This window comes from Diplodia corticola, assembly GCF_001883845.1.
Source record: "Diplodia corticola strain CBS 112549 chromosome Unknown scaffold15, whole genome shotgun sequence".
NCBI classification, from domain to species: Eukaryota; Fungi; Ascomycota; class Dothideomycetes; order Botryosphaeriales; family Botryosphaeriaceae; genus Diplodia; species Diplodia corticola.
The window spans coordinates 359,091-383,678 of record NW_017971494.1 but is presented as its reverse complement, the minus strand read 5'-3'; the positions used below and the strand labels follow the sequence as shown (position 1 = coordinate 383,678).

General features: G+C 58.2%; 5 protein-coding genes across 5 annotated transcripts; 2 read left to right on the top strand and 3 right to left on the bottom strand.

Moving 5' to 3' along the window:
* Positions 1 to 520: 520 nt before the first annotated feature.
* Positions 521 to 1,686, top strand: BKCO1_15000112 (tat pathway signal sequence; the record flags this gene model as incomplete). The annotated part of the gene is made up of 2 exons (XM_020271209.1): positions 521 to 909; positions 975 to 1,686. 2 exons carry the CDS (start codon positions 521 to 523, stop codon positions 1,684 to 1,686), a joined length of 1,101 nt encoding a protein of 366 aa, XP_020132090.1.
* A 560-nt stretch (positions 1,687 to 2,246) lies between these two features.
* Positions 2,247 to 3,705, bottom strand: BKCO1_15000111 (uncharacterized protein; the record flags this gene model as incomplete). Its single annotated transcript, XM_020271208.1, has 3 exons — positions 2,247 to 2,525; positions 2,580 to 3,242; positions 3,307 to 3,705. 3 exons carry the CDS (start codon positions 3,703 to 3,705, stop codon positions 2,247 to 2,249), a joined length of 1,341 nt encoding a protein of 446 aa, XP_020132089.1.
* A 5,149-nt stretch (positions 3,706 to 8,854) lies between these two features.
* On the top strand, positions 8,855 to 10,422 carry BKCO1_15000110 (uncharacterized protein; the record flags this gene model as incomplete). Its single annotated transcript, XM_020271207.1, has 5 exons — positions 8,855 to 9,004; positions 9,063 to 9,167; positions 9,223 to 9,611; positions 9,697 to 9,761; positions 9,836 to 10,422. 5 exons carry the CDS (start codon positions 8,855 to 8,857, stop codon positions 10,420 to 10,422), a joined length of 1,296 nt encoding a protein of 431 aa, XP_020132088.1.
* Positions 10,423 to 14,086: 3,664 nt separating this feature from the next.
* BKCO1_15000109 (alpha-glucosidase) lies at positions 14,087 to 17,267 on the bottom strand (the record flags this gene model as incomplete). The annotated part of the gene is made up of 3 exons (XM_020271205.1): positions 14,087 to 14,862; positions 14,924 to 15,129; positions 15,184 to 17,267. 3 exons carry the CDS (start codon positions 17,265 to 17,267, stop codon positions 14,087 to 14,089), a joined length of 3,066 nt encoding a protein of 1,021 aa, XP_020131995.1.
* A 2,035-nt stretch (positions 17,268 to 19,302) lies between these two features.
* BKCO1_15000108 (camk camkl kin4 protein kinase) lies at positions 19,303 to 22,830 on the bottom strand (the record flags this gene model as incomplete). Its single annotated transcript, XM_020271204.1, has 3 exons — positions 19,303 to 20,873; positions 20,966 to 21,260; positions 21,325 to 22,830. 3 exons carry the CDS (start codon positions 22,828 to 22,830, stop codon positions 19,303 to 19,305), a joined length of 3,372 nt encoding a protein of 1,123 aa, XP_020131996.1.
* Between the last annotated feature and the right edge of the window lie 1,758 nt (positions 22,831 to 24,588).

Genomic DNA, 24,588 nt, shown 5'->3' with positions numbered 1-24,588 from the left:
CCCAGCCCTTCACCCAGCGTGTTTCAGGTCGCGCCGCAACCGACTCCCGCCCGTATCTCCTGCAGCTCGCATGGCTCCTCTTGCGCTTTCGGCTGATCGACTCGTTCACATTCCGTTCTCTGAAGCGAGTGGGCGCCGCACTAATACAAACTCGTGCCTGCGATCTCCCGCGCCCGCCGTCTGATTGGCACGCACCAGCCCGTGCTGGCTATGGTCTGCTCATTTCAATATCGTGGCGCCTCCGGCTCGCCATCGCTGACTCCTGTCTCGTGGTTCAACTCAAAATCGCATGAGATGAGCGTCGTGAATCAGTCTGACACGCATACATATACCGATTGCCCGTTCGCTGCCCCCATCCCCGGTCTTGTCCCGTATTCCCTTTCGCCATGCGCCGTCACGCCTGAATGCAATTGGAGTCCTTATCTCCGGACTATGCCAACCGCGTCCATTTCCCTCCTGCCCGGTCCATTGCATATACCAGAGTCCCTCGCTGCGTGGAACGCTGCCAGGAGAAGCAGCCATGAAGATGTTCACGAGTAGCCAGAAGGGCGACATCCATGAGGTCGTCACGCCCGCTGAGAAGAAGATCTCCATACCGTCGGGTCGGCGTCTTTCGGCCATCATGGCAGCCCAAGCTCCGTCGCTTCCTCCTCGCTCGGCCCTCCGCAACAAAACCATCCACGACATCGAAGAGTCGTCCACAAGTAGCGTGCTCAGGGGCAAAGGAAGAACCAGCAGCACCGTTTGGGCCGATGGAGGTGTCTTCGCGCGAGACGGGAACAATCGGCGCGCCGCGAAACGCAGAGGATTGTGGAAATTACTTCTCATCGCAGCCATCATGGTTGCCGCCATCATCGCCCTGTCCCTCGGCCTGGCCTTCGGCCTGCGGAAAACCAAAAGCAATGACAGGTATGCCATGTTCTTTGCCGGAAAAGACGGCTGTCGACGGGTAGATGCTAAGTTTAGTCAAGTAGCGCGTCGAGCAGCAGCGCTTCGGCTGAGTCTGATTCTTCAAGCAACAAGCAAAGCTCAAGCAGCACTCAAAGCTCAAGCGCTAGTCAATCCTCTGGATCGACCTCGTCTTCAACCGTCAGCGCCGACTTCCCGATTGGAACCTATTCTTTTACTACTTTCCTCGACACCGTGACGCCGGATTGTGCGTCGAACAGTGCCACATGGACTTGCTATCCATATGTCATCTACAATAGCAACAAGCAAAAGGCCATGACCACGCTCGACTGGATCATCACCGGCTCCGAGGGAAACTACAAGATCTCGTCAACAGACAACAAGTTGGCGATTGACTTTGAGGATGTAGACCTTGTGCTCTACAGCGAGGGACAAGACAGCGAACGTTATCATTTCCAATTCACCATGGACAAGGAGGTGGTTCCTTCGACGTCCATCACAGACGACGACTCCAGCACCGTCTGCTACTTCAACTCGACCATATTCACCGGTTACCTGTACACGAAAATGGAAAAGGACTACCCGACCGATGACACATCCGACAACCCATGGCCTTTCGCGGTTCGCGCAGAGCAGTCTGTCGGAGGTGGAGAAAATGTGCCTAATTGCTACAAGACGGAGAATGGGCGGATCACGAAGCAGATCACCGACGGATTGGATGCAATGGGCGCCAGTACGCTCTGCAGCTGTCTGTACAGGAACTATCTAACAAAGTAGCGGCAGCTGCCGCGCGTGTGTTTTCGATTCTTTGTATTAATTGTCTTTCTGTTGTAATTCTCACGGCACATGGAATGCCGGTTGGTTTAGTCTTGGGAAGCGCGGCGTTGAGGGATTTGGGATCGCACTGCTGTCGCAGGCGAATGTGCCCGGGGCGGGCGGGCGATACTTGTTTTACCTTGGGGGAAAAGCTATATACCAGACAGTGCATAACAAAAGCAAATGGCGTCCATACGCGGCGTTCCACAGCAGCGGGGCACCCTTGCGCCGGTCGATGCAATCCTCCAGCCGTATCGCGGCAATTTCTTTGCGAATTAGCCAATGACCTCCAGAGGATGCCGTGTAACGCGGGGATGATGCGATGGCCTTAGTTAGCAGGCTCCACCGGCCATCATGGTGCAATGTCACGACCCATTTAAGATCTGCTGCTCCCCCCTTTGGACTTCACCTCACAAATGCCATGGCCTCCAGCGCTCGGTTTGATTGTCAGTGGGTATTAACTACTCAAAGCTATACACGCAAGTTCGTTCATCATTAGAGGGTTCGGCCTCGGCTTCACTTCAGAACCTCGTCAACTCAGGGCTTCCAGCGCACGGTGGTGCTGAGAACCTGGTCTGCGCAAACACCTTTTGCATACCATCCTCTTTCGCCTCGAATTTCTTGTACACCTTGTCCAGGTCCGCAATGTCGACCCGGTGCGACACCATGGCCAACGGGTGGATCTTGTCCTCTTGGATCATCTGCAGCAGCTTCTCCCAGTAGAGGTGGACAGGCGCTTGCCCGTTGCCTATCAGCCGGATTCCGCGCTCCATGAGCGCTCCAATGTTGAAGTGGTTCGTCTATTGGCTGTCGTCAGTATCAACCGCTGAAGATTTGAATTTGCAGGAACTTACGAAACCAACGTAAACGCCAGTGATACCGCAGCGGCCGAAGTTCCTGACGCTGGTGATCATTTCGTTCACGATCTCACTCGTGTCGGTCTCCATACCCAGCATCATTTCGAAGTAGTGCGCCCATCCCTTTGCGTACTCGCCCGCGACGCACTCCAGTGCGACGTCGGGGCCACGACCATCGACCATTTCCTTCAATTTACTGGTCACGCTCTCACCCTTGGCCAGCTTCGAGTAGTCCAGGATCTCCACCTTGGGATATTTCTCCTTGAGGAAGTCGAGCCGCCAGTTGGCGTCGACGACAATGACGCGTCTTGCTCCCTGGAGGAATGAAAACTCGACGCACATCTGCCCGATGGGACCGGCGCCCCAAATGGCGACAACATCACCTTCGTAGACAGCCGTGTCAACGACGCAGTTCCAGGAGGTGGCCAGAACATCTGACAGATAGAGGCCTTTCTCGTCCGGGACGTCGTCGGGAAGCTTGAGAAGGTTGACATCACCGTACGGCACGCGGACGTACTCGGATTGGCCGCCAGCGAAGCCGCCGGTGAAGTGGCTGTAGCCAAACATGCCAGCGGTGCGGCCGCCGTACATGGCATTCTCGATGGTGTTGGAGTTCGTCTTCTCGCATTGCGAAGACAGCTTGTTCTTGCAGAAATAGCACTTGGAGAGGGACGGTCAGTCTCAGAATCTAACAAAGGTGATGAGGCTTGGGAGAGAGACTCACGTCACCACAGGCGATCTGGAACGATGCAACCACCCTTTGACCCTTGGCCAACCCCGTGACTCCGGCACCCATTTCGTCGACGACACCGCAAAACTCGTGGCCCAAGATGTCGCCCTTCTTGAGCTCGACAACCGTACCATGGAGCAGATGCAGGTCGCTACCGCAGACGGTGCTACCGGTAACCTTGAGGATGACGTCGCGGGGCTCCAGAATCTTGGGCTTTGGTACTTCGATGACCTCGACCTTGTTCTTCCCCATCCAGGCCAGCGCCTTCATCGTGTCGCTCGGATCGGCCCAGTCCTTGTTGTCAGCGGGATTGGTGACATCCTGAGCGGTCGTCGCATTGTTGTCGTGGCCGATTGCCTGCTCGGCCTTCCATGCTGCCTGGGACATGGCCATTGTGTCGGGTGTTTGCAGAAAAAGCTGTGGGTGATGCTGCTACTGGACAAAACAAAGTGGCGGATTCAAGCCGAAAGACTTTAAAGGCAGCGGCGTTGGCTGTCAAGAAGCACGTTGTGCGTATGCAGCCAACATCAGAATGACATAAAGAGAACAGCGACGTCATGAACCGCGCGAATGGGACACCGATGGGATGCAACGAAGAAATCGCATTCAGCCAATTCGATGGCAGATGGTTCTTCCCCAGCTGCCGAGTGTGATTGGCTCCACTGCGCAAACAATGACAGCAAGAGCTGACAGCAAGCCGTCGCTGCCGTCGCCTGCCGTCGCCGTTGCGGCTGCTACGAGGGGCTCACTGACGTCATGTCCATCGCACTCTCGGTTAGCGCGTCGTCCTTCTTTTCCTTCTCCAGCCGCATTCATCCCCACCCCGTACTTTGAGTCTAGACCTCTGCCCCTGGGCCTGCGTGGTTTCTAAACATGCTCCGCGAATAAGCTTGTGCCATACGTCCAACCGGCCATTGGCAATTGACCCCTCGTTCCAGAAAACGGTCTCGGACCAGCCCCGCTATTTGCAGATCACTAAATGGTCACTATTTCAACCGTTGAGATCTACCCTTATTACAAACTGCCGCCAATAATGTCCCCTTCGCATTTGCCCTTTTGGGGTTTGCTGTCCGCCTCGTCCACCATTTCCATCTCCGCCTAAGGCTGAGTCAGACCTTAGACTTACGTCATTGACGACTGCTTCCCCACGAGCAAAGAGGTGAATAACTCGACCGGGTTAGCCGCCAATGGTTCCAGTCTGAAATAACCAAATCAGTGTGTTTATCTTGCCATTCATTCTCGCACTCTTATTAGCTTCAGGTCGTCCGTCTGCTTACTTCCCCTGCTTCCATCTGGCCGATGACACCGATTCAGTCCGACCAAAAGTCACGATGCCGGTTTTGCATCCCAGTAGCCCCGGGATCTGCTACGGGAAGACGGCTAAGCTTAAATGAAACTTGCCGGCACGTAGCTAGAGGAAGCAGGTTCAAAGGGGCCCCCACATCTCCTGGGGCTATAGACGGCGTGGCTTGCCTTATTGTGCACGGATTCCGCCTAGGATCGCTGCGGATTCCGAGTAGGATCGCTATGGATTCCTTCACAACGCCTCTCTTCAAAACTTTATTTTGACGGCGACAACAATACTCCATCCTGACTCGGGAGCACTTTGAATTATGCACCTATGGGAATGTATTTATTGCCGTTGCCGTGTTCAAGTTACAAAATGCCATTGGCCGTCAGATGCCGCGCCCATGGTAGAGTTACTATAATGGCACTATTCCCCTTACTTTACTTGCCTTCTTCCAATTCGCTCTTGAGCATGTGCTCCATTCAGAATATACGACACAGCCGGTCGTTTCCACATGATACGTCAGACTACAGTCCTGCTCCTCCTACGTGTGTCACACGGCATGCTTGTCCTCGTATATAAACAACACATCCTACGAAACCAAGTTGGTATCACACATATCTACAGGTGGTTCAGCTTAAACATAAGTTGAACTCAAGTCTTCGACTCGGTTCCAACAGACGATAAGGCGATATTCACTTTCTCTGTCGGGCCCATCTCAACCAAGAGCTGCCATCGCCTTATCCTCCATCTTCCTTCAACCTGAACAGTCTCCATCATTCCACCATGATGCCTCGCATCATTCATGAAAACAGTTGCAACTCACCACTTTAAAGACTTGTAGACCTACTCAGCTTCGAACCAGCACGACGCCTTCCCAACCCAAGAGGAAGTCCGGAGCATGCGGCGTCGCCGACAAAGCACATCCCACAAACAATACATCTTGAGAGTCGACCAGTCGGTAGAACAGTCGGTTTGTGTCCAACTAGACTGACGACTGCTCCCGACAGCGCCGGAAGCGTTCTGTGAATCGGTGAGAAAGTCCACCTCAACGCTTCCTTTTACGCTCGCCGTCAAGGACCCCTCCCAGCGATGCTACCCCGTGCGCCGAGGGTCTCGGGGAACGGGAAGGTGGGTGGAGCAGGTGCGCTTGCCGCGTGGCGACCATGACGGGCGTGGATGGGTGGTTGTGACGCATGTGATGTTGGTCAACATTTGGGCGTGGGGTGGACGCGTGCGCGCACCGTGCCGTGGGGGTGGATCTAGCGGTTTGAAAGGAGGAGGGAGAGGTGAGGTTTTGGAGGCTGTCGGAGCTTCTTCTGTCGGCGTTTCGCACCGGATGTACGAAGCTCTGGATCGTTTGACTGGTTTCTCCTGTGTGTCTGGAATGCGGTTCTCGTGGAGGAGCGGGTCGGTGTTTGGAGAGAACAAGTCATGAGGTGAGTTGAAAGCTGGTGGAGGTGGACTGCACGGAGTGGCGGTGGCAACGATCAACATTTGGAAATAGTGCTGTTCAACGGCAACTGAGACGCTAACTGTCCTCATTCTTCAAGTGGGACCTCTCCATGAGTGGCTGTGGAAAAACACGTGTATGTTCATGAAGTTTGGGAAAGGGACAGAGGACAGCTGACGCTGACAGCGACCAGGATCTGGAGGTGAAGAAGATTCCGGTCTGCGTTTGCCTCGGGAGGAACACTTAAGCATTTGCGCGGTTTGTTGACTCAAGGTCAAGTCAATCTTAACCCTGTTCGGCTGAGCACCTTCACTTCAGACCAGACGGCGGTTTCACAGTAGGCTTATGGGTGCTGCGCAATGCCGTGCGTCTGGAGCGGCCTCGCTGTGGAGGCATAGCCATATAGCAGCCATCACAGGATGCAAAGAGAGAAAAGGCCAAGACCCAGGGGTGTAGTGATAGAATGAGTCGTTTCTGACGCTCCCCCGCAAGCGCATCTTCACGGGTAAGGCCTAAATTTAGCGGGATTGCCTCTTGCCGTATGTTCCGAGCAGAATTCCAGTTTCCAAGGAAGTTGGCTCTTGGATGTTTTAGGCTTCTGGCTCTCCTGACTTCACCCAAAGCGGGAGGGCGGGCAGTGTTCGTTTGCCACTTTGGGCCAGACGCCGCTCCATCCCAAGGGCGCGGGAAGAGCTAAGCCCTTCTGTAGCACAACCTCGCCGCTACTGCAGCAGCCATTGTTAGCGCTACACATGGTGCTGTGTAGAGCAGGCGGGCATGGGAGCGGAAGTGGGCGAAGCGGCAAATGTGGGGTATTCGAGGAGCGAAGCAAGGTAAGATCATGATCAGAGCTGATAGCATGACTTATGGACAGAGCTGCGGCATCGCTTCCCCGATTGCGGTGCCCCTGTGCGCGACGGCAGCGTCCAGCCATGACTCGAAGACGCGAAGATGTGAAAAGCTTCTCGCAACCACAGCAATAATGCGCGCTGACGATCGGGGCTGGGTGCCAAGGTAGACGGGCTGCGGACCCACGAGCAACACGACAGGCACAATGAAAAGTGCCGATCTTGAGCCTGGCGGCGGTGGTCAATAATACCTAGATGCGCGGAAGCGGAGAAGGATGATGGTGAAGCAGCAAGGCAATCAGGCCCCACCGAAAAAGATGCACGCAAGCTGCCACGAGTAGTGGTGTCGGGCGACGACGGCGTAGCAGACGGGAGCGGAAGCTTGAGGGACGAGGGACCATGCTGGCACGCTGGGGACGGCGGGAGCAGCCTCGTTGTCGGTCAGAGCTCCGCCGCCTCGCCCTCAAATTAGAAGGCGTGCGCGCGCGCCACGTGAGCGCAGGGGCGGCGGCGGCAGCAGCAGCAGCAGCAGGTACCAGCAGGCCCGCCAGCTGCAAGCGAGCGGCGCACGGCCCCGCCCAAAACATGCATGCTCGTCCGTAGTCCCCCCACTGTGCTACGTACCTGCATCTCCAAATCGCAAGCCGTTTCACCCGGCCGCCGTGCCACCGACGTGTCTAGCCTCCGCCGACGAATCCGCTCCCGCGCCCCTGCCCCGCCGCCCGGCTGTCATTTCACCACACACGCGAACGTTTCTCGACCCTCGAAGCTAGCGAGATCCTCTGGTGCCGCTTGCCAGGCAGTGATCGTCGTCTGTCTGCGCCTCGACGCCGCCCACGCCAGAGGCCCCGGCTCGCTCGCGCCCACCCGGCAGTTGGATGCGTGAGCGCGGCTGCTCGCTCGCCCCATTGGCAACGACTCGCGATTGCGCGCTGCAGCACCGACGAGCGGGTTAAGCTTATTGCGCAACAGGTCATGTTCCTGGCCGTCTTGTCAGGCCGCCGGCTGTGCGCGACAGGGTCCACGCACTACGTTCCATGTGCTGCGCGTTGCCACGGATCCAGCAGGTGAGAGCAGGTGAGAGCTCGCGGTGCTAGCCGTCGCATTGGGCTCGCCGACGGTCGGAAATAATACAGAGGGTCGGCAGTGCCTGAGCCATCGGCCGAGTGGTGCAGCCTCAAAGGGCACTGGCACAGTCTCACTCTCTCGCCGTGGTTAGCACGCGACTAATCACCACGCCGGCCGAGCTTCCCTGCACCGCGGCTGATCGGCCATCCTCCCTTGGGCCTCCCAACTGTTGTCAACCTGGCGATCTTCCCTTGCCGGCCAACTTGTCTCTCCACAACGCCCCCCTTCTGCCCTTCGCGAGTACGCGGCCCCTGGGCTGGCAAGGTCCAAGCAGCCCGGCTTCCAAGCTAACTCCCGCACACGCCCGCCCCGTCGCCACCAATTCGGAAGGAGATCAATGTAGGGTTGCTCGCCCGGGGCCCTGGATGCGTCGGTCATGGCTCCGGTCCTGGCTAGCCCAGAAAATTCGTCGGGCCTCTGCGTCCTGCTGTTACCGCGTTCGGCACTTGCTCGACGTGGAGCAGCGCTCTTCAGCCAGCCGGAGCCATGAGGCAGAACACGCTCAGACTTCACAATCTGCGCTGCTCCCCGCCCCGCCCACGCGTCTCCCGTCCGGCAGCGCACTCCTGCGGATCTGTCAAGCCACTCGGAGCCTCGAATCTGTACTTTATCGCCCAGAGTCCCTGGCAAACTGCTTCCTGATCCTTTTGCCTTGCACTCACGACCGCCTCTTGATCTGAGTGACCCGCCCGACTCCCATGAACCACACTGCTGGGTAGTGACACGACCGCCTCCGCCTCCGTCTGCGTCTCCGTCTCCGTCTCCGTCTCCGTTTCGTCTGTCCTTCTCTCCCTTCGGTCGCTACCTCGAAACGACACCGCAGCTATGGCGGGCGAAAACCGCGGCCCGGAGCTTTTTTGCGTGACCGTCATCATGGTCTGCATGGCCGTCGTCTCCACAGCACTCCGATGCTTCGTGCGACTGGGCATGGTCAAGGCGTGGGGCATCGACGACTGGTTCATGCTGGCTGGAACTGTATGTCTGAACACCTGGGAACCGCCACCACACTGTCACTGACGATATTGCTCACCAGCTCACCCACATAATGTTTGCGACATGTGTCATTGGCGGCATCCACTACGGAACGGGTCGCCACATGGCCGAGCTGGATCCTCATGACTCGGAGAAAGCTATGCGGGTAACGGCTCCATCGTCCGCTAGTCCTTACGAGCGTTACTGACTCGGTGATGCAGTACTGGTGGCTCTGCTACATCGCATACTGCCTTACCATGATTACCACCAAGATAAGCATCGGCTACTTCCTGCTCCGCCTGACTGTCCACCGCGTCCACGTCTGGATCATCTGGTGTGTCATGTCTCTCACCGTCCTGACCGGCGCCGTCTTCTTCTTCGTCACAATCTTCCAATGCAACCCGGTATCCTACTTCTGGTCCCAAACCGTCGGCGCCGAGGGCACCTGCGTCCCTGTCGAAGTCATCATGGCCTTGACCTACCTCTATGGCAGTATTTCGGCTATTTGCGACTTCACCTTCGGTATTCTGCCCATCTTCTTGATTTGGAATCTCAACATGAGGAAGAGCGTCAAGATTGCCTTGATTCCTATCTTGAGCATGGCCTGCATGTAAGTCAACACTCACTTTCGAATTCTCCTCTCTCAAGCAATACTATTGCGCAGCATGACAAAGATGGCTAATGTTTCCTCCCAGTGCTTCTTCCGCCGTTATCGTCCGCATGGCCTACGTCAAGGACTTCAAGGACCCAGACTTCCTCTGTAAGCACATGCGCCTTGGTTTTTTTTTTTCCACTTCGAACCTTCCAGCTGACCGCAGTTCCCCCTTTCTATAGACGCAACCGTCGACATCGCCATCTGGTCCGACACTGAACAAGGCCTCGCCATCACCGCCGGCTCGCTTGCCACCCTCCGCCCGCTCTTTCGCCTGGTCACGTCCAAGTTCGGCTCCTACGGCGCCACCGGTCCCAACGGCACGCCGAACCCCTCAGGCCACCTCAAGACGCCGGGCGCCAGCAGGAACCCTCAGGATCAGACTGTCTGGCCCAGCGACAACAAGTCGCGTGGCCGCAGCAACTCGCGCGGTGGGCCCTGGAGCCTGCTACGCACCGAGAACGGTGACGAGTTTGAGCTCGTCACAAAGATCACAAAGACAAGCGGCGACGATCATAGCCCGAGTCCGCCGGGCTCGGCCGACGGATACAAGGGCGGTATCGTGCGGGAGACTGAGGTGACGAGGGTGGTGGAGGAGAGGTCGCTTGGCGTTGCGGGAGGTGCGGATGGATCGGGGGGCAAGAGGAGGAGTTGGTGGCGAGGAGGCGGCAGCAGCCAGAGGAGAAGCAGCGACAAGGATGACAGCGACAGCCTGGAGGAGTTGAACGCAGTCGTGCGGGAGAGGAGAGATCCCGGCGATCATGTATAGCGGCACCACCGCCTGGTGTGTGCGGGTGGAGTTTTTTCTTTTTGTTTCCTTTTATGGAAACCGGTGGTGGACGGCTGGGGGAGAGCATATGGCTTGCCTCCTGTGTGCTTGTTTACCTTTTTTCACGAGCAATGGCGTTGTTTGGAGAAAGACGGACGACGGGTCCTCGGTTACCCATTCATTTGAAGTGCTGGAAAGGTTTGAGCACTGTCGATTATACCTCACACTGTCTTTTTTTTTTCTTCTAATTTTTTTCTGTACTCCAAAGTCTTTACTTTCAGACTTCTTTGTACGCTATTCCCAAGCGCTGGACATGATGATGTCACCAGTAGCATTATATGTAATATATGCATGAGACAAAGCACCACATGTTACCGTGTTCACCGTGGATGAAACCAGAGCCCCGATTGCACGAAACCTTTCTTTTCCCGTGAATGTCCAAATGTGTCGAGTGCATGCAAGCCGTTGATCCGTCCTGAAGGCCTGTGTGGCCTCGAGGTCAGATATGTCACTAGAAGTTCAGCATCCATTGGGTCCCCGAGGCCATGGATCCTTGAGGCGGATTTTACTACTGCGTCCTAATTGTAGGATCAGGTGCGGCCGTGGATGGAATGGAAAGATGTGCGTTCTGACGACGGAGTGTTCGTTTGGGTCGAAAAAGTACGTACGTGCCACGCGCGGTATAGGTGGACTCTGGTCACTACCAGCGCCCGGAGTAGTTTAAGAGGTAGGCTGTGTCGTGACGGAGACTTTGTATTGCCGAACTGCGCCGCTCGTTCTCGAATGATGGATGTTTTTGCGGTCAGGTTTGACGTTGAGCCGGCCAGTGATACAGTGAGATCTTCTAGTTGTAAGAATTGCAGCGGGAAAAATCCTTTTCAGAGCGCAACGCAAATGATAGACTCTTCAAAGCTTCAGCTTCAGCCTTTTAGATGCGCGCTGACCAGTGCATGCGTGATCATCCGTCATCAAGTCCCTTTGCTCGTCGCGGGACGGCGCTGCTCACATTGGCCGCCCGGATATTGATGCCAGAGCCCCGCCCTCCACATGCAGTCATCACTGAACGGTCGCCATCATTCTGTTGCACCCTCCTGCATTACAGTGATGCTCCATTCGCGAGGCCACTTGGCCCTCTCGAACGATGACATCATCGCAGAGCCTGAGCATGCCCTCCACGTGCACACACACATACCCCGATTGAGGAAGCCACACCCACACACACTCACACCCCGATTAAGGAAGCCACACACCCACACACACTCACCTCAACCGATCGCCCTAGCAACCCAAGCGACGTGCACGAGGCCAGTTTGGCGCACGTACCACCCAGGTCCGAAATATATAAACCCCCCGGGCCCCCCCAACCTGAACCTCTTTTCTTCCTTCAAGCTTCCTCTTGTGCCAGGGATGCACTTGGAGCACCTTTCTTCTTTCAATCCCGGGTGGGTGGGAGCCTTCAGCCACACCGTTCGAGGAGCTCTTTTTTGGCTCCTCCGGTCCCTGCTGAACGAGGCTAATCAAGCAGACAGACTCTGCAGATGTCAGACGCGGCATCTCTAAACAACGCGTGGTCAGTGGTCCCAAAGCGCCTGTGGCGAGAGCCTGGCATGCCTTGGGGAGCCCAGTTGTGATGGTCTTCACTATACTGGGTAGGGGAAAGACCGCTCCGGTGGTCTTTCCAGTAGATAGCTCTTTTAATTAAATCCTGCTCATTGCCTCACTTGGTCTTCTTTCGCTTTCGTGACTCTGCGCTTGTTCGTTCGGACATCGGTCGCTCCATCCTCAGATGGTAGAAATACAATCGCATCGAATCAGTGTGCTGGCCGGTGCGCTCTGTGAAGTGAATTAGTTGTGACTCCCTTCAGCCCCGGTCGCGAGCCAGTGAGCTGCGGCCCGGGGAGGGATCCGTCGAGGCTAATAGAAGCAAGCAAGCACTACGCTGCCTCTTTCGCACTGCCTTTCTCCGTCAGCATGGCAGATGTGATGTTCACATTTGAGCGGATGCCGACGCGACAACTCAATGTAGCCACGGCTTGCATGTGCATCGCCGGGAAACACTGACAGCCTCGCCGGCGCGCGCCTCTCACCAGTGCCACGAACGCCGACGAGGAAGGAAGCCGGCGCCGCGAGAAACTGGAACAACACGACATATAGACGGTGCCGTCCAACGGACACGCCGCGCCGCTCGGCCAGTGCCTCAGCGCCGCCATGAACCCGCGGTTCCACTAATTACTTCGGAACTTCCTACACGTCCAGGAGCGCGCACACACGAGCGACGCCCGATTCCATCCGTCCATCCCTCACCGAAAGAGTGACCGTCGTCCCGCTCGCCGAGTCCCCCCTCTCTTCCCGCGGGACGCACCACCGCGGCGGCTTCTGGGTCGGGCTACTACTGCTCATCGCCCCCCATTCAAACGACCATCCCACACACGTGTAATATTACCGCCTCGTACCTGGCGCAAGCTTGCATTGGCGCGAGTGAGACAGTCGACGTGGAAGCAAGCAAGCAAGCAAACACGTGCGTGGTCCGGCTGGAACATGGCGCTGCTGCTGGCGAGAAGCGAAGAGTCACTTCTTCTTTCTTCTTCTTCCCTTGCCGCCGGGTACGTACGCACATCCGTACGTACCGTTGCCGGTCGCGCGACTGTGCAGAGCCGAGGCGGTGCGGCCGCATGTGTACGGCAGCTGCGCCGGGCAGCTAGGTAGCTGCCTCACCAGGTACCGCACGTAGGGGGCAGCAACAATGGCATGGGAGCGCGTCGAAGTCCGGCTCGCGGTGAAAGAGAGAGCGCGACCCGGCTGTTGTCTTTGTCACTTGAGTCGCGCGCGCGTCTTCTTGAGCTTCCTCTGCCCTCGTCGTCGCGCGGTCATGGCGGCGTCTGAGGCTATCGCGCGGTGGGGCGCTCTGCAGGTGAGGCGCGGCGGACATCCGACATGGCCTTGACCTGACCAAGGCTTCGGAAAAGGTCCGGCGGGAACGAGAGTGAAGACGGCGCGTGAGGCGGGAGTGAGGCAAGACCGGGTTGTCACCAGTATATACATGGACCGCTCGTCTGCGGGAATTGTCCACGGACATCAGGCAGCTCAATGGCGCAGTGTCAAGCAAAATGCGGAAGAAGCAAATCACACAAAACACCAAGAAGATCGCATGCACGAAGCAGTGAGCCAAGAAAGCAAAACGAAAGAACCATGAATTGAATTGAACTGATGTCTCGCTACTGACTGTCCGCAGAAGGGGAGGTCTTCAACCGCGCGGTCTTTTGAGCAGGAGCTGCCGGTTATCCCTGCTCCAAGCAGGGAAAACGCTGATACAATGGTTCTGGGAGCGGCGACTTAGACGCGCGAGGCAAGCAAAGACATGCCAAGCGCAGAGTTGAAGCCAGCTCCTGGTTGTTACTCAGATTAAGTGGTGAGGAAGAGAAAGAAAAGAGTCTGGAGGGGAGGAAGGGCAGATATTTATGGACGCCGCTGGTCGTTGCGCTAAGCCTAATTCAGAAGGGGCAGCTGCGAAGGTCGCCTTGATGCGCACGTGGTAGCTACGTGAGTGCATGCCATTTTCACCATCAAGTGCGCTGGCCGGGCCGAATCATCTCAACCAAGAAACGAATGTATTACTGAGTTCAATCTAAGTCATAAACGTCATCACCTCGGTCTTTTCCTCACTTCACCAACTCAAGGTCCAGTCCCCATCCCACGCACCACCCTCAATCACCTCCTCCAGCCCCGTCAGCTTCAACACCCCGCTCGCCTCATCCCAGTTCCTCTTCCCCTCCGCGACGCTCTTTCCATTGACCATCACATCCCCCGGCTCGCTCCCCACGCCCAAAACCGTCACATTCGCCAGCGGATTCCCATCGCGATACGTACCGCGCCCGCTGACGACCAACCGCTTGCCGCCTTCGGGAACGACAAAGTCCACGTCTAGAGTGGCGTTCGGCGCCACGCTCTCGCCGTCGTCGACGTACAGCTGGCCGCTGGCCGCGCCGCCCGCCCCGAGCGCGACGAGCAGCGCCCACGGCGTCTGCCGCGCCTCGCGCGTCGTCAGCCGCGCCTCCTGCATCGGCAACACGCTGCCGCCGCGGACGAAGACGTTGATGTGTCCCAGCGGCGCGTCCAGCGTCACGTTCTCGCCCGCCTTCGCCTCGACCGCCTTTTGGGAATACCAATCGTACCACTTCTCGCCGCTCGCGATGCCAGGGAATACGCCGTCGACGGTCGAAACATTTGGCTCGAGGACGGGGGTGACGAGGATCGAGGGCCCCAGGAGGAACTGCGTGTCGAGGTTTGCGAGGGAAGGGTCGTTAGGGAACTCCCAGGCGAGAGCACGCATGACGGTCGAGCCCGTGGTGTGGGCGGCGTGGAATATCGTGTACATGTAAGGGAGGAGGGCGTAGCGGATGGACATGGCTTTCTTGGAAGCGTCGATGACGGAAGACCACACTGTTTGAGGCAATGGTTAGCAAAGACACGTGTAAAAAGGAGAGGGAATTGCAGATCTTACCGTAGGGCTCCTGCGACTTGGCGCTCAACGTATTGTGATTCCTGTAGAAGGGGAAGAAGGCAGACAGCTGCATCCAGCGGTTGCACAGTTCCTCGTCGCTGTTGCCGTTGAAGCCGCACGTGTCGACGCCGAACATGGGGATGCCGAAGAGGCCGAACGAGAGGGCTTGCGGAATGCTGAAATACATGTACGCCCATTTCGAGTAGCTGAGACACGAGGTTAGCAGACTCTCGTTCGAGGGGGCGATTCACTATGCTTACTTGTCACCACCCCAATGTCCAGCCCACTTTCCGGATCCAGCAAAGGTTGAGCGGCCGATTATGAAGGGTCTCCTGCCAGGAAAAACGTCAAGGAGGCCGTGGTATGTCGCGTTCAAGATTCCGTGCCCGAAAAGGTTATGCACGTCGTACTCTTGGGTGCCGTTGAAGTGTGTAGCATTGGGTGAGACGGCATGGACAGCTAAATCTCCCTGCACATTGTCGATCACGTATGGAGGATAGTTGACGTTCCTCACGCCAGGCGTAGGCGTGGTCCTCAGGTAGCTGGTCGTAGCAGAGCTGGAAGCAGTTGCAGACGTGGCGGCGGCCTGACTGGAGGAGGCAGCGGCAGCAGATGCAGCCTCTGTTGCGTTTGTGATGTTAAAGCCTTCGGGGTAATCAAAGATGACGTTTCCAGGCTCGCCAGGGAGAGCGAATGGTGGATGAGCAGGGTTGAGCGAGAGATTGCCAGAACCGCAAGAGCCGACGCAGAAGGAAGAGACTTCCGACATGTCGATCCAAATCCCATCAAAGGCGACCTCCTTGTGCCACCTGACCAGCTCATCAGACCACCAGGGAACACTGGCGCCAGACAGCCAGTCGGGGAAGACAGTGTAGCCGGGCCATACGGCACCAATGTACTCGCTACCGTCGGGGTTCTTGAGGAAAACGTCAGACTCGTGTCCGCGAGAGTACGTGTCATATGCGTCGGTCTTGTTGTCCGGGTTCGGAATATACAGCGCGCTGTCCACAATGGGGATGAAGTGTCTTCCGCCATCATGCAAGCGTTTCAAGACTTGGACGCCTTCCTCAAGGGGGAAGGTGTTTGGATCAGTTGTGAAGTCTCTGTACTCTTTCATGTAATCGATGTCTAGCCATATGTTCTCAAGCGGGATGTCGAACTTGACAAAGTTGTCGACAACCTCCTCAAACTGGGACCAATTCGCATAGCCCCAGCGACACTGGTGGTATCCGAAAGTGTAGTACTGCTGCATTGCTGGAAGGCCAATGGCGCCATACTGGTACTGCTTCGTGACTTCCGGCTGTGTTGGGCCATCGAAGAAGAACAGATCGATGGTGCCACCAAGAGTACGCCAAGTCACGTTCTCGGGCCTCATCAGAATTTCTTGGCCGTGGGCATTCCGCAGGAACACACCGTGGGAGTAGGAGACGTAGGATGAGTTGGGGGCTGCCGCACTGCTATCGGCCACGTAGGTCAAATTCCCAGTGTCCGGATCAACCTCGAAGTAGCGTGTGTCCAAATAGAACGGATGGCTGCCATAGATGTTGTCATCAATGGGGTCACCCACGTCAGCAGCGTAGATGGTGGCCGTATAATTGGTTCCGAGCCGGAGGCCGTGAATGTGTTCACCGAGACCGTAAATGTTGTAATCCTCGGGCATGGAGGTGACAAATTCAATGAACTGATCCTCGTAAACGAGAACACTGCCCTCGGTGCTGAAGACGACATCACCAGTAGAGCGGCGGATGACAGAGAATGAGAATGAGGGGTCATTGCTCCACGCAACCTGGAAGTCATTGTCCTGTGCAGTCGAATCTGCATCGGGGTCCACAGCTGGACGCGGGATCAACTCCTCGGGAAGTATGTACCACGAAGAGTTCAGGGCATCGATGTTGGCGGGGCTGATGCTGATGGAAAGACGGTCCGCGTTTTGGTACTGAACAGTGAGGTTCAGCGTGTCGACATCGGTCCCATAGACATTGCAGGCTTTTCCAGCCAGATTGAGGGTTGCTGAAAAGCCATTGGCATCCCGCTTGATGCCAGACGCCTTGTACCCAGGGCATACGCTCTGAACATCGACGGCCTGAGGATCCACAATATTGGGGATGAGGTTTTGGCCCGTATCAGCGCTTGCCGGGACGGTGAATTTCGGACTGTATGTGACGGGGGTGCCAGCAATGGTGGCCGTGGCCACTGTATCGGTCGAAGTGGGAGTGGTGGAGCCCGTCAGTCCGTCTGCTCCGACAGAAGAAGAGCTGAGACTCGATTGTGCCTGAGCAAAGCTCGCAGCGGTCAGCACCGAGTACAGCCATGCCCGACAGCGGGGCAGCGGCAGGGGGAGCATTGTGAAGTTTAAGACTAAGCCAGAGACGAGACTAAGGGAACAAGGCTCTCAGCTGGTGGGGTGGGTGGTGGAGGGGAATGGGAGCGTGCAGGATCAGAACGGAAACGGGAGGAGGCCAATATATATGCGCGGTTGCGGCGAGATTGATCCCAATGCCAAGTACTGAGGTGATGTAGCACGGGGGCCAAGGCCAGGCCAGGCCAGGCCAGGGTGTCGTAGTGTGTGCCCCCCGCACAGCACAAATTAACCCCGCGGCGATGACGATGACGGACCAAGGGCCGGGGAGCGAGAGCAGATGGACGGTTAAGCACTATCCAAATATGGAGTGAGGCTCCACAGGGCGGCGATGACAAGGACAGGAACCGACGGACAGTGGCACGACACTCACCAGCCGCAGTGGGGAACAGAGTGATTCCCAATACCACAGGGCCCACCACGCCAAATCGCAGATCTCCATGGCGGCTCGGACGGAGCACAAGGGTGGCAAGCAGCAAGTAGTAAGGTCGAGATGCTGCGGTCAAGTCCAGCTTGGGTTGCGCGTCGGTGGCAGCGTCGGCGGCCGACTTTGATCGAATTGAAAGAGGCAGTTGCCATCAGAAAATCCTACCGCGGCAGCAGCGATGCGGCGGCTGAGATGCGGGGCTGCGTGGTTCGCAAGAGGCTGCAGGCTGCAGCCCGCCGCCCGCCCCAACTCGGCGCCGCCTCAGTGACCACGCCACCGTGCTGGCTGAGCTAGCCTCGTTCCCGCAGAAAATTCCCTCTTCCTTCTAGCGTGTCTGTCGTTGCGGTGCTGGTTGCTGGACGTCACCACTCGGCACGTGCCGACCAGGGCAGCAACAGGGATGCATGTGTGTCCGCTCCCTTGAGCGGTGCTTCATGAACGAACGGGCCCCCTCTGACTGCTTCAGCGCCGTGTGCCCGGAAACGGCGTCTGCGTGGTGAGCAACAGCGCCGCAGCATCGCCTCCGCACTCGTGCCACCCGGTTGAGGCGGGCGGCAGGCGGCGGAGAGCTGGGGAAATGCAACCCCGTCCCGCCCATCCCGCGGGACCCGCGCTGCGGCTGCTGATTGGTCTATTGTCGGGCCGTGGGGTTGACCGACTGTCCCTCACATGAGCTAACACCAGACACCACGACACAGATCCCACAAAAGAGAGCCCACTCGTAATTACCTAGCTATTCCAATTCTCCGCCCTTCCGTCCCGCTAGCTACCCCTTGCCCCGCCTCTTCCTGTCTGCACGTTTTAAAAGTGGAGCAAAGAAAATTGACGACAGTGAAGAGAAAAATACAGGTGCAGATGGAAGGGGCGGACCGGGAGTCAACCCGACCCAAGAGAACCACCGCGTGGTGGCCGTCTCTCGTTTTTTTACTTTTTCTTTTCCTCTTGCCCACTCCCCCATGAACTCCCTCGGCTCCGTCCCCCACCGCCACCTATTAAAAAGAAAGATTCAGAAGATCCTGTGGTCTGGTCCGGCCCGCACGTCCGAACAAGAAAAGAAATGGTTTTGAACTTACGGCAGGGGCTGCGAGACTCGCCGAACGGGATATTGTTGAACACGAAACTTAGAGCGTCGGTGTGTGTCGGTGTCGAAAAGCTCCAACTGAAAGGGGGTACTAAGAACATTGACAGCCAGAGCACGCAGATGCCAGGCCCGCAAACCTTTGAACGCCTCCGGATGCAAGCAAGCAACCAGGGAATACAACTCTGAGAAAGCCATGACAGTGCTGAAAATACGGAAAATGAAAGTGAAAAAGTCGTGTTGTGACATGAAATCAAAAGAGAAGCAACGGAAAACTGTTTAACCCCGCCGTGTGCACGATTCCAACCTCTCCGAACACGCAAACCTGCCTGTGGAAAACACGAAGCCAGCCACCGGTACCAATATCGCCCTCTCCCCTCGGCGGACGCAGCTTTGACTCGACTTGGCTCTGATCCTTCCAAAGTACCATGCCCTCAAGCATGCAACGAGGACGCTCAAAGCGGGAAAGCCTCGGTGTCTATGGTTCCTCAACGCTTCTTTTCCCCTTTCGCTGCTCAGCCACCCCTGGCCTTTCCGCGGCGACGGAAGAGATCCATGACCCTGCGCGCCGCGCCCGAGCTACCAGAGTGCTTCTGGTTGTCTTCATACGCATCTGCAAACCGACGGTTCTTCTGGAGCACACGAGCCCGCCCTTCCCGCGGTTCTGACACTGCCTCCGCACTGTCGTACTCCGCGTTGCGCGATCGATACGGCAGCGACTGCGGGCCTTGGGACGAAAGGTCCGATTCATTGCCGTGGTAGTAGTTGCCCTGCTCCGAATTCGACGGGTACTGCTGCATGCCATTGTCTTCGTACTGATACGCCGGCTGGGCCGCGAATTGAGTCTGGTCTGCCGGCGCTGACGTCGGTCCGCGTCCCGACATTTGACTCCTGCGCTTCTGGCGTACGTCAGTCGTCTCACCCGTGCGACGACGGTCAAGGTCGTCGTAAGTGATAGGTATCGTGTTGCCCGTGCTCTGGCTGGGAGCAGGGCTTTCACCGCGTCCGAATGCCATTTGCGGCCGGGATGGTGCCCGTTGCCGCCCTCCCATCGAACGGCGGTCGCCTGTGCCAGCCGACTCCTTGTTCCCACCAGTGAAGCTCTTCATGGAGAACGAGGCGGGTAGCAGGGAGAACCTGCGCGACGATCTGTCCCCTGGGCGAGCACCGTCGCTGGTCTTGCGGCTGAAGCTCAAAGAAGGACGGCGAGAGGACTCAGTAGACTTCCTGTTACTGTCTCCGCTGTTCATCGAGTTGTTCATGCTGACAGGAGGATAGGACTTCTGAGACTTTGAGCTTCCGCCGAACAGGGACGTCCTGAAAATCTTCTCTCCAATGCCTCCAACGGTATTGGATCGCTTGTGACTACTACGCTGCGTGTGCTGCGCTTCTGGTTGTGGCTGGTAGCCAGCAGATGGCATTCTTTGGGTTGATGGCTGTCCCATGGCAGGATCCTGATCCTGCGGCATCGGTGCAGAAATGACGTACTGCTTGCCCTTGGGCTGCGAGAAACGGCCTTGGGCATTAGTAGCCGCGACCGTAGCCGCGACAGGCTGACCGTACGAGTTTCCGCGCGAAGGAAGTCTTGATGATCCACCCAGAGTGCCACCGGTGGACGGCCTTGCCGAAGAAGTGACAGGGGCATTTCCAAATGGCGAGTCGGAAACAGTGCGGGGCCCTTCGCGGGTCTGGCGCGCGGCGGCTGGCACCTGTTGTGCAGATCCTGCCGAAGGACGACGTTGCCTGGTAGTTGAAGAGGCGTATCCATCAGAAGATGGCACCTCCACTGGGCCTTGGTCTCTGGAGCGAGAGCGCTGGGCGCCGCCTTGAGACAGGGGCGCCGTGGAGCCCGCTGTAACCGTTGAAGACTCTCCGCCTCTTTGCGTCTGTGTGTGGGGTGCAACATATTCGACCTGCACCGTTCTGCGCTTTGCGTCCCGTCTGCCTTGCTTGTCCGGTGACTCGGTTTGGTCGATGTGGCCGTGCTTTTGGGTCAGACCACCAACGGCAGCGACAGACGTGTGCTGCTTGCTGGCTTCGCGCACGGATGCACTGCGAGCCAGTTGCGGGACTTCGTACGGATCCTCTGTGACAAACGTTAGCATGTCTTGAACGATGCCTCGTGTAGAGGCATCGAGAACATGGGGGGATTCTCGAGCATGCGCGCAGAGGTCTTACCTGGCGGGACGGTCGTGTTGGCGATGTCACTCGACGTCGTAGTGCTGCTGGTGATGAATCCAACGACGTGCGCATATTCGCTCAACCAGCTGTGCCGGGCGACCTCGAAAAGGTCGGCTCGTTTACGTGGATCGGGAACGAGTATGCGTTTTAGAAGGTCGCGGGCGTGCGGAGTGACGTATTCGGGGAAGGTGAGGGGTGTGGAGACAATGTACTTGTAGAGCAGGTTGATGTTGTCACCTTCGGGGTTGGCTGGATCGTCGTCAAACGGAAGGTACCCAGCCAGCATGGCGTACTGTGATTCGGTATGTGTTAGCGCTTGACAACTAATGGCTGCCTAGGATTTCCTTTTCACTTACCAGAATGACGCCACAACTCCAGACGTCAACTTTTCTGCCGGTATATAATGAGTCGCTCACGACCAACTCTGGTGCAGCATAACACGGACTTCCGCAGCTCGTCTGCATCAGATCTCCCCGGCGATGTCCACCGTCGCCGACGATCTCCAGCCCCGCTTTCTTCACGAACTCCTTATTTCCAAGGTTGTACTCGATCTCGTCCCCGAGCTCATCGATGGGATCGAAAGTGTTGGCAAAACCGAAATCAGTGATGATGATGTTCTTGTTCCGGTCGAGAAGAAGGTTCTCGAGCTTCAGGTCGCGGTGCACGATACCTTTCTTGTGCAGGTAGCCTACGCCAGAAACCAGCTGGGCAAACAGGCGGCGCGCCGAATTATCTTTGAGATAGCGGTGGTTCAGAATGTAATCGAAGAGCTCGCCGCCGGAAGCGTACTCCAGGATGATGCCGATGTGTCGTTCTGTCTCGACCATCTCATGCAGGCGAACGATGTTAGGGTGCTGCAATCCACGCAGGATGGAGATCTCGCGATAGATTTTGGGGAGGCGGCTGGGGTTGGAGCCGAGGACTTCTCTCCGGATGAGCTTGATAGCAACCTGGACTCCGCCGTCCTTCTTCCAGCCCATCTTTACCTTGCCGAACTCTCCCTCGCCCAAGGTCTGGCCGAGGATATACTCGCCGAACTTGGTTTCCCTCCGCTTTTCTCTGGAGTGGTCCTGCCGGCTCTTTCCAGCACCCCGGCCGCCATCGTCAACACCATCGTTCCCCACAAGGCCCAGCCCGGTGATTGGCGTGATGTCGGCGCCAGTTGGGCCGGAGCGCGTGTCCGCCATACGGGCCTGCTCACGGGCAATGTCCTCTTGGGGATCCGCGATGACCAGGCGGTTGATGACCGTGCTCTCTTCGCGGGGCAGGTTGGATCCCATCGGCGGGGTGCCGACGGCGGTGGCAGAGCGGCTGTGGGTCGGCGTCTGCTTTGTCCGAGACGACGACGAGGGGCTGTTCTGGTAGGGTTGCTGCTCGCGGGACGGCTGGCGTCGGCGCTGGGCGGCGTTTGCAGCGGCGCTGGCAGGATCTTCCCTCATATTCTGCGAGGCGGTGCGGGACGACGGCGGGCGTTCATCTGTAGATCGTTGACTGTAGTACGGGTCTTGTACGGGCTGGGCGGAGGTGCGATGGGTCGACGAAGTGCGAGGCGGCGGCACAGGACCCTGGTGAGCATTGTACGGGGACGAAGCGATGACGGGCGACGGCTGGGTTGACGACGACGCGGGCTGCGCGCGCGGAGTTGTCATGTCGGAGGTGTTGGAGGCGGACGGCGAGTAATGTTGCGATTGTTGCGGTGTGGAGGGCTCCCCATTCCCACCCGGGCGCGCGGACTTGTTCCTCGGCGAGCTCTGCGCCGGGGCAGGCTGCTGGTAGTACTGGTCGCGGCCGTGAGGCGGCTGCTGGTACTGCCCGCGGCTGGAAATGGTGGGACCGGTCTGCTGCACCGCGGCCGAAGACATCGTGCTGCTGCACCGGCTCGGCGATCAGGGTTCAGCGATGCGCTGGCTCTGGGGCTGGCACACGCTGCACGGGGTGCGGAGGCTCGGCGGGCGCGGTCGGGCTGCGGGCGCTGTTTGCAGGCTCGGCTGGGGTGGCTCAGAAGAGCGGTCGGTGGTGGTGCAAGGTCAAGGAGGGACTGCAGCTACCGGGCGGGCCTTCACATGGGGCGGTCGACGCGATGCAGCTTTGGGACGAGCTGTCTGTCTGCTGCCCTTGGGGTGCCTTAGCGAGTGGAGCTTGGCTGCGCGCGGTGATTGGCGAGCGATGCTGCGGGCAGAGGGCAGGCTGGCGGGCGAGAGCGCGCACGCTGGCAGCTGCAACTGGCAGCGTGTGAGCGAGAGTGGTGGTGGAGAGTCGCTGGCGGAGCGGCGCCTGGCAGGTAGGCTCGGTGGCTCGGTGGCTCGTCTCTTGCGTGTGGACTGGCTGCGCGAAAGCACGCTTAATCTCCCTGTTTCCAGCGTCGCGCGCGAGGCCCTTTCCTCGGGCTACTAGCATATCGCTTCAGGGGGGCGCTGCCGGCGCACAGGACGCTGCCAGCCAGACGCCCGCTCGACTCGGCTTGACATCAGCAATCTGCGACGCCTGTGGCTGCGCCGGGGATGTCCTGGCCGCGACGAGATTGCCTTGCCGGCGATCGCGATACCCGCGCCTGCCCTCGACGCAGCCAGAGCACGCGTCCGCCAGCGCTGCTCGCGAGCCAGCGCGCGTCTGAAAGCCAGCACCCGACGGCCTGGGATAACCGTTGTTTCACAGCCGCGCGCGCCTGCTGCCGTGCTAGGCGAGAGCCCGTACTACGTAGGTAGCAGGCCCCAGGCCCCAGGCCCGCCCTCGCCTTCCTCTGCGCAAATCGTACCTTCCACATCCGCGCGTCGTGTTTTGCACGTCGCCGCCGCCGTGCCCGGTGCCTGCAGCGAGCGGGCGGCAACGCGATACCGACGACCTGGCTATCAAGCTCGTACCGTAGGTAGCGTCAATCTCCTCCCGCCGGGCTGCCCGAGTCTCCACGTGCGATCTCCCGCTGCCACTCCCCAGCTGCGAGCTGCTGCTGCCGCCGGGCTGCGCGCGTCCGGCCGGCTCCAGTCTGCGCGCGCGCTTCGGGCGTGATCCAACCGGCGGCGCATTATTACTCGCAGATCGCGCACCTTTGGAGCCGCCTCGCGGATCCCTGTCCCTGCAGCTGCCTGCCGTTTCAGACGCACAAGTCCCGGCCAGCCGTGGCTGGGTACCTTTTCACGCTCCAACGTTGCTCCAGCTCCCCATCATCCTCCGTTCAAACGTCAACTACCCGGCCGCTGGCGCCGCGGCGCACGTCACCGCCGCCAGCCTGCGCACTAACGGCCCAATGCCAGTGTGCAGGTGCCTGAGCGCCTTCTTCGAGAACGCCTGCTGTCTTCAACCCCGCCGAGCGCTGCTCAGTGCACGTGGACAGTTCGGGAAGCAGCTCCGAAGGGCTCACAGCACAGCGGTGCACCATAACTCTAACGCGCCATTGTGGGTTACAGAGCCTTACCCTTCCGAGATCTGTCTCAACAAATATTGCACCCCACTTGCGTGGGTAGCCGCAGAGTACGCTTGAATGTACCTAGGTAGCTGGCTCATTTTGAAACTGATCTCGGCGTCCAGAGATCCGGCCCAACTGTCGACGCAGGAAGAGTGCGATGTCTCGCGGAATGCGACTGAGCAGGGTAAGGTCGTCTGTAGCCCACCGTGGCGCACCG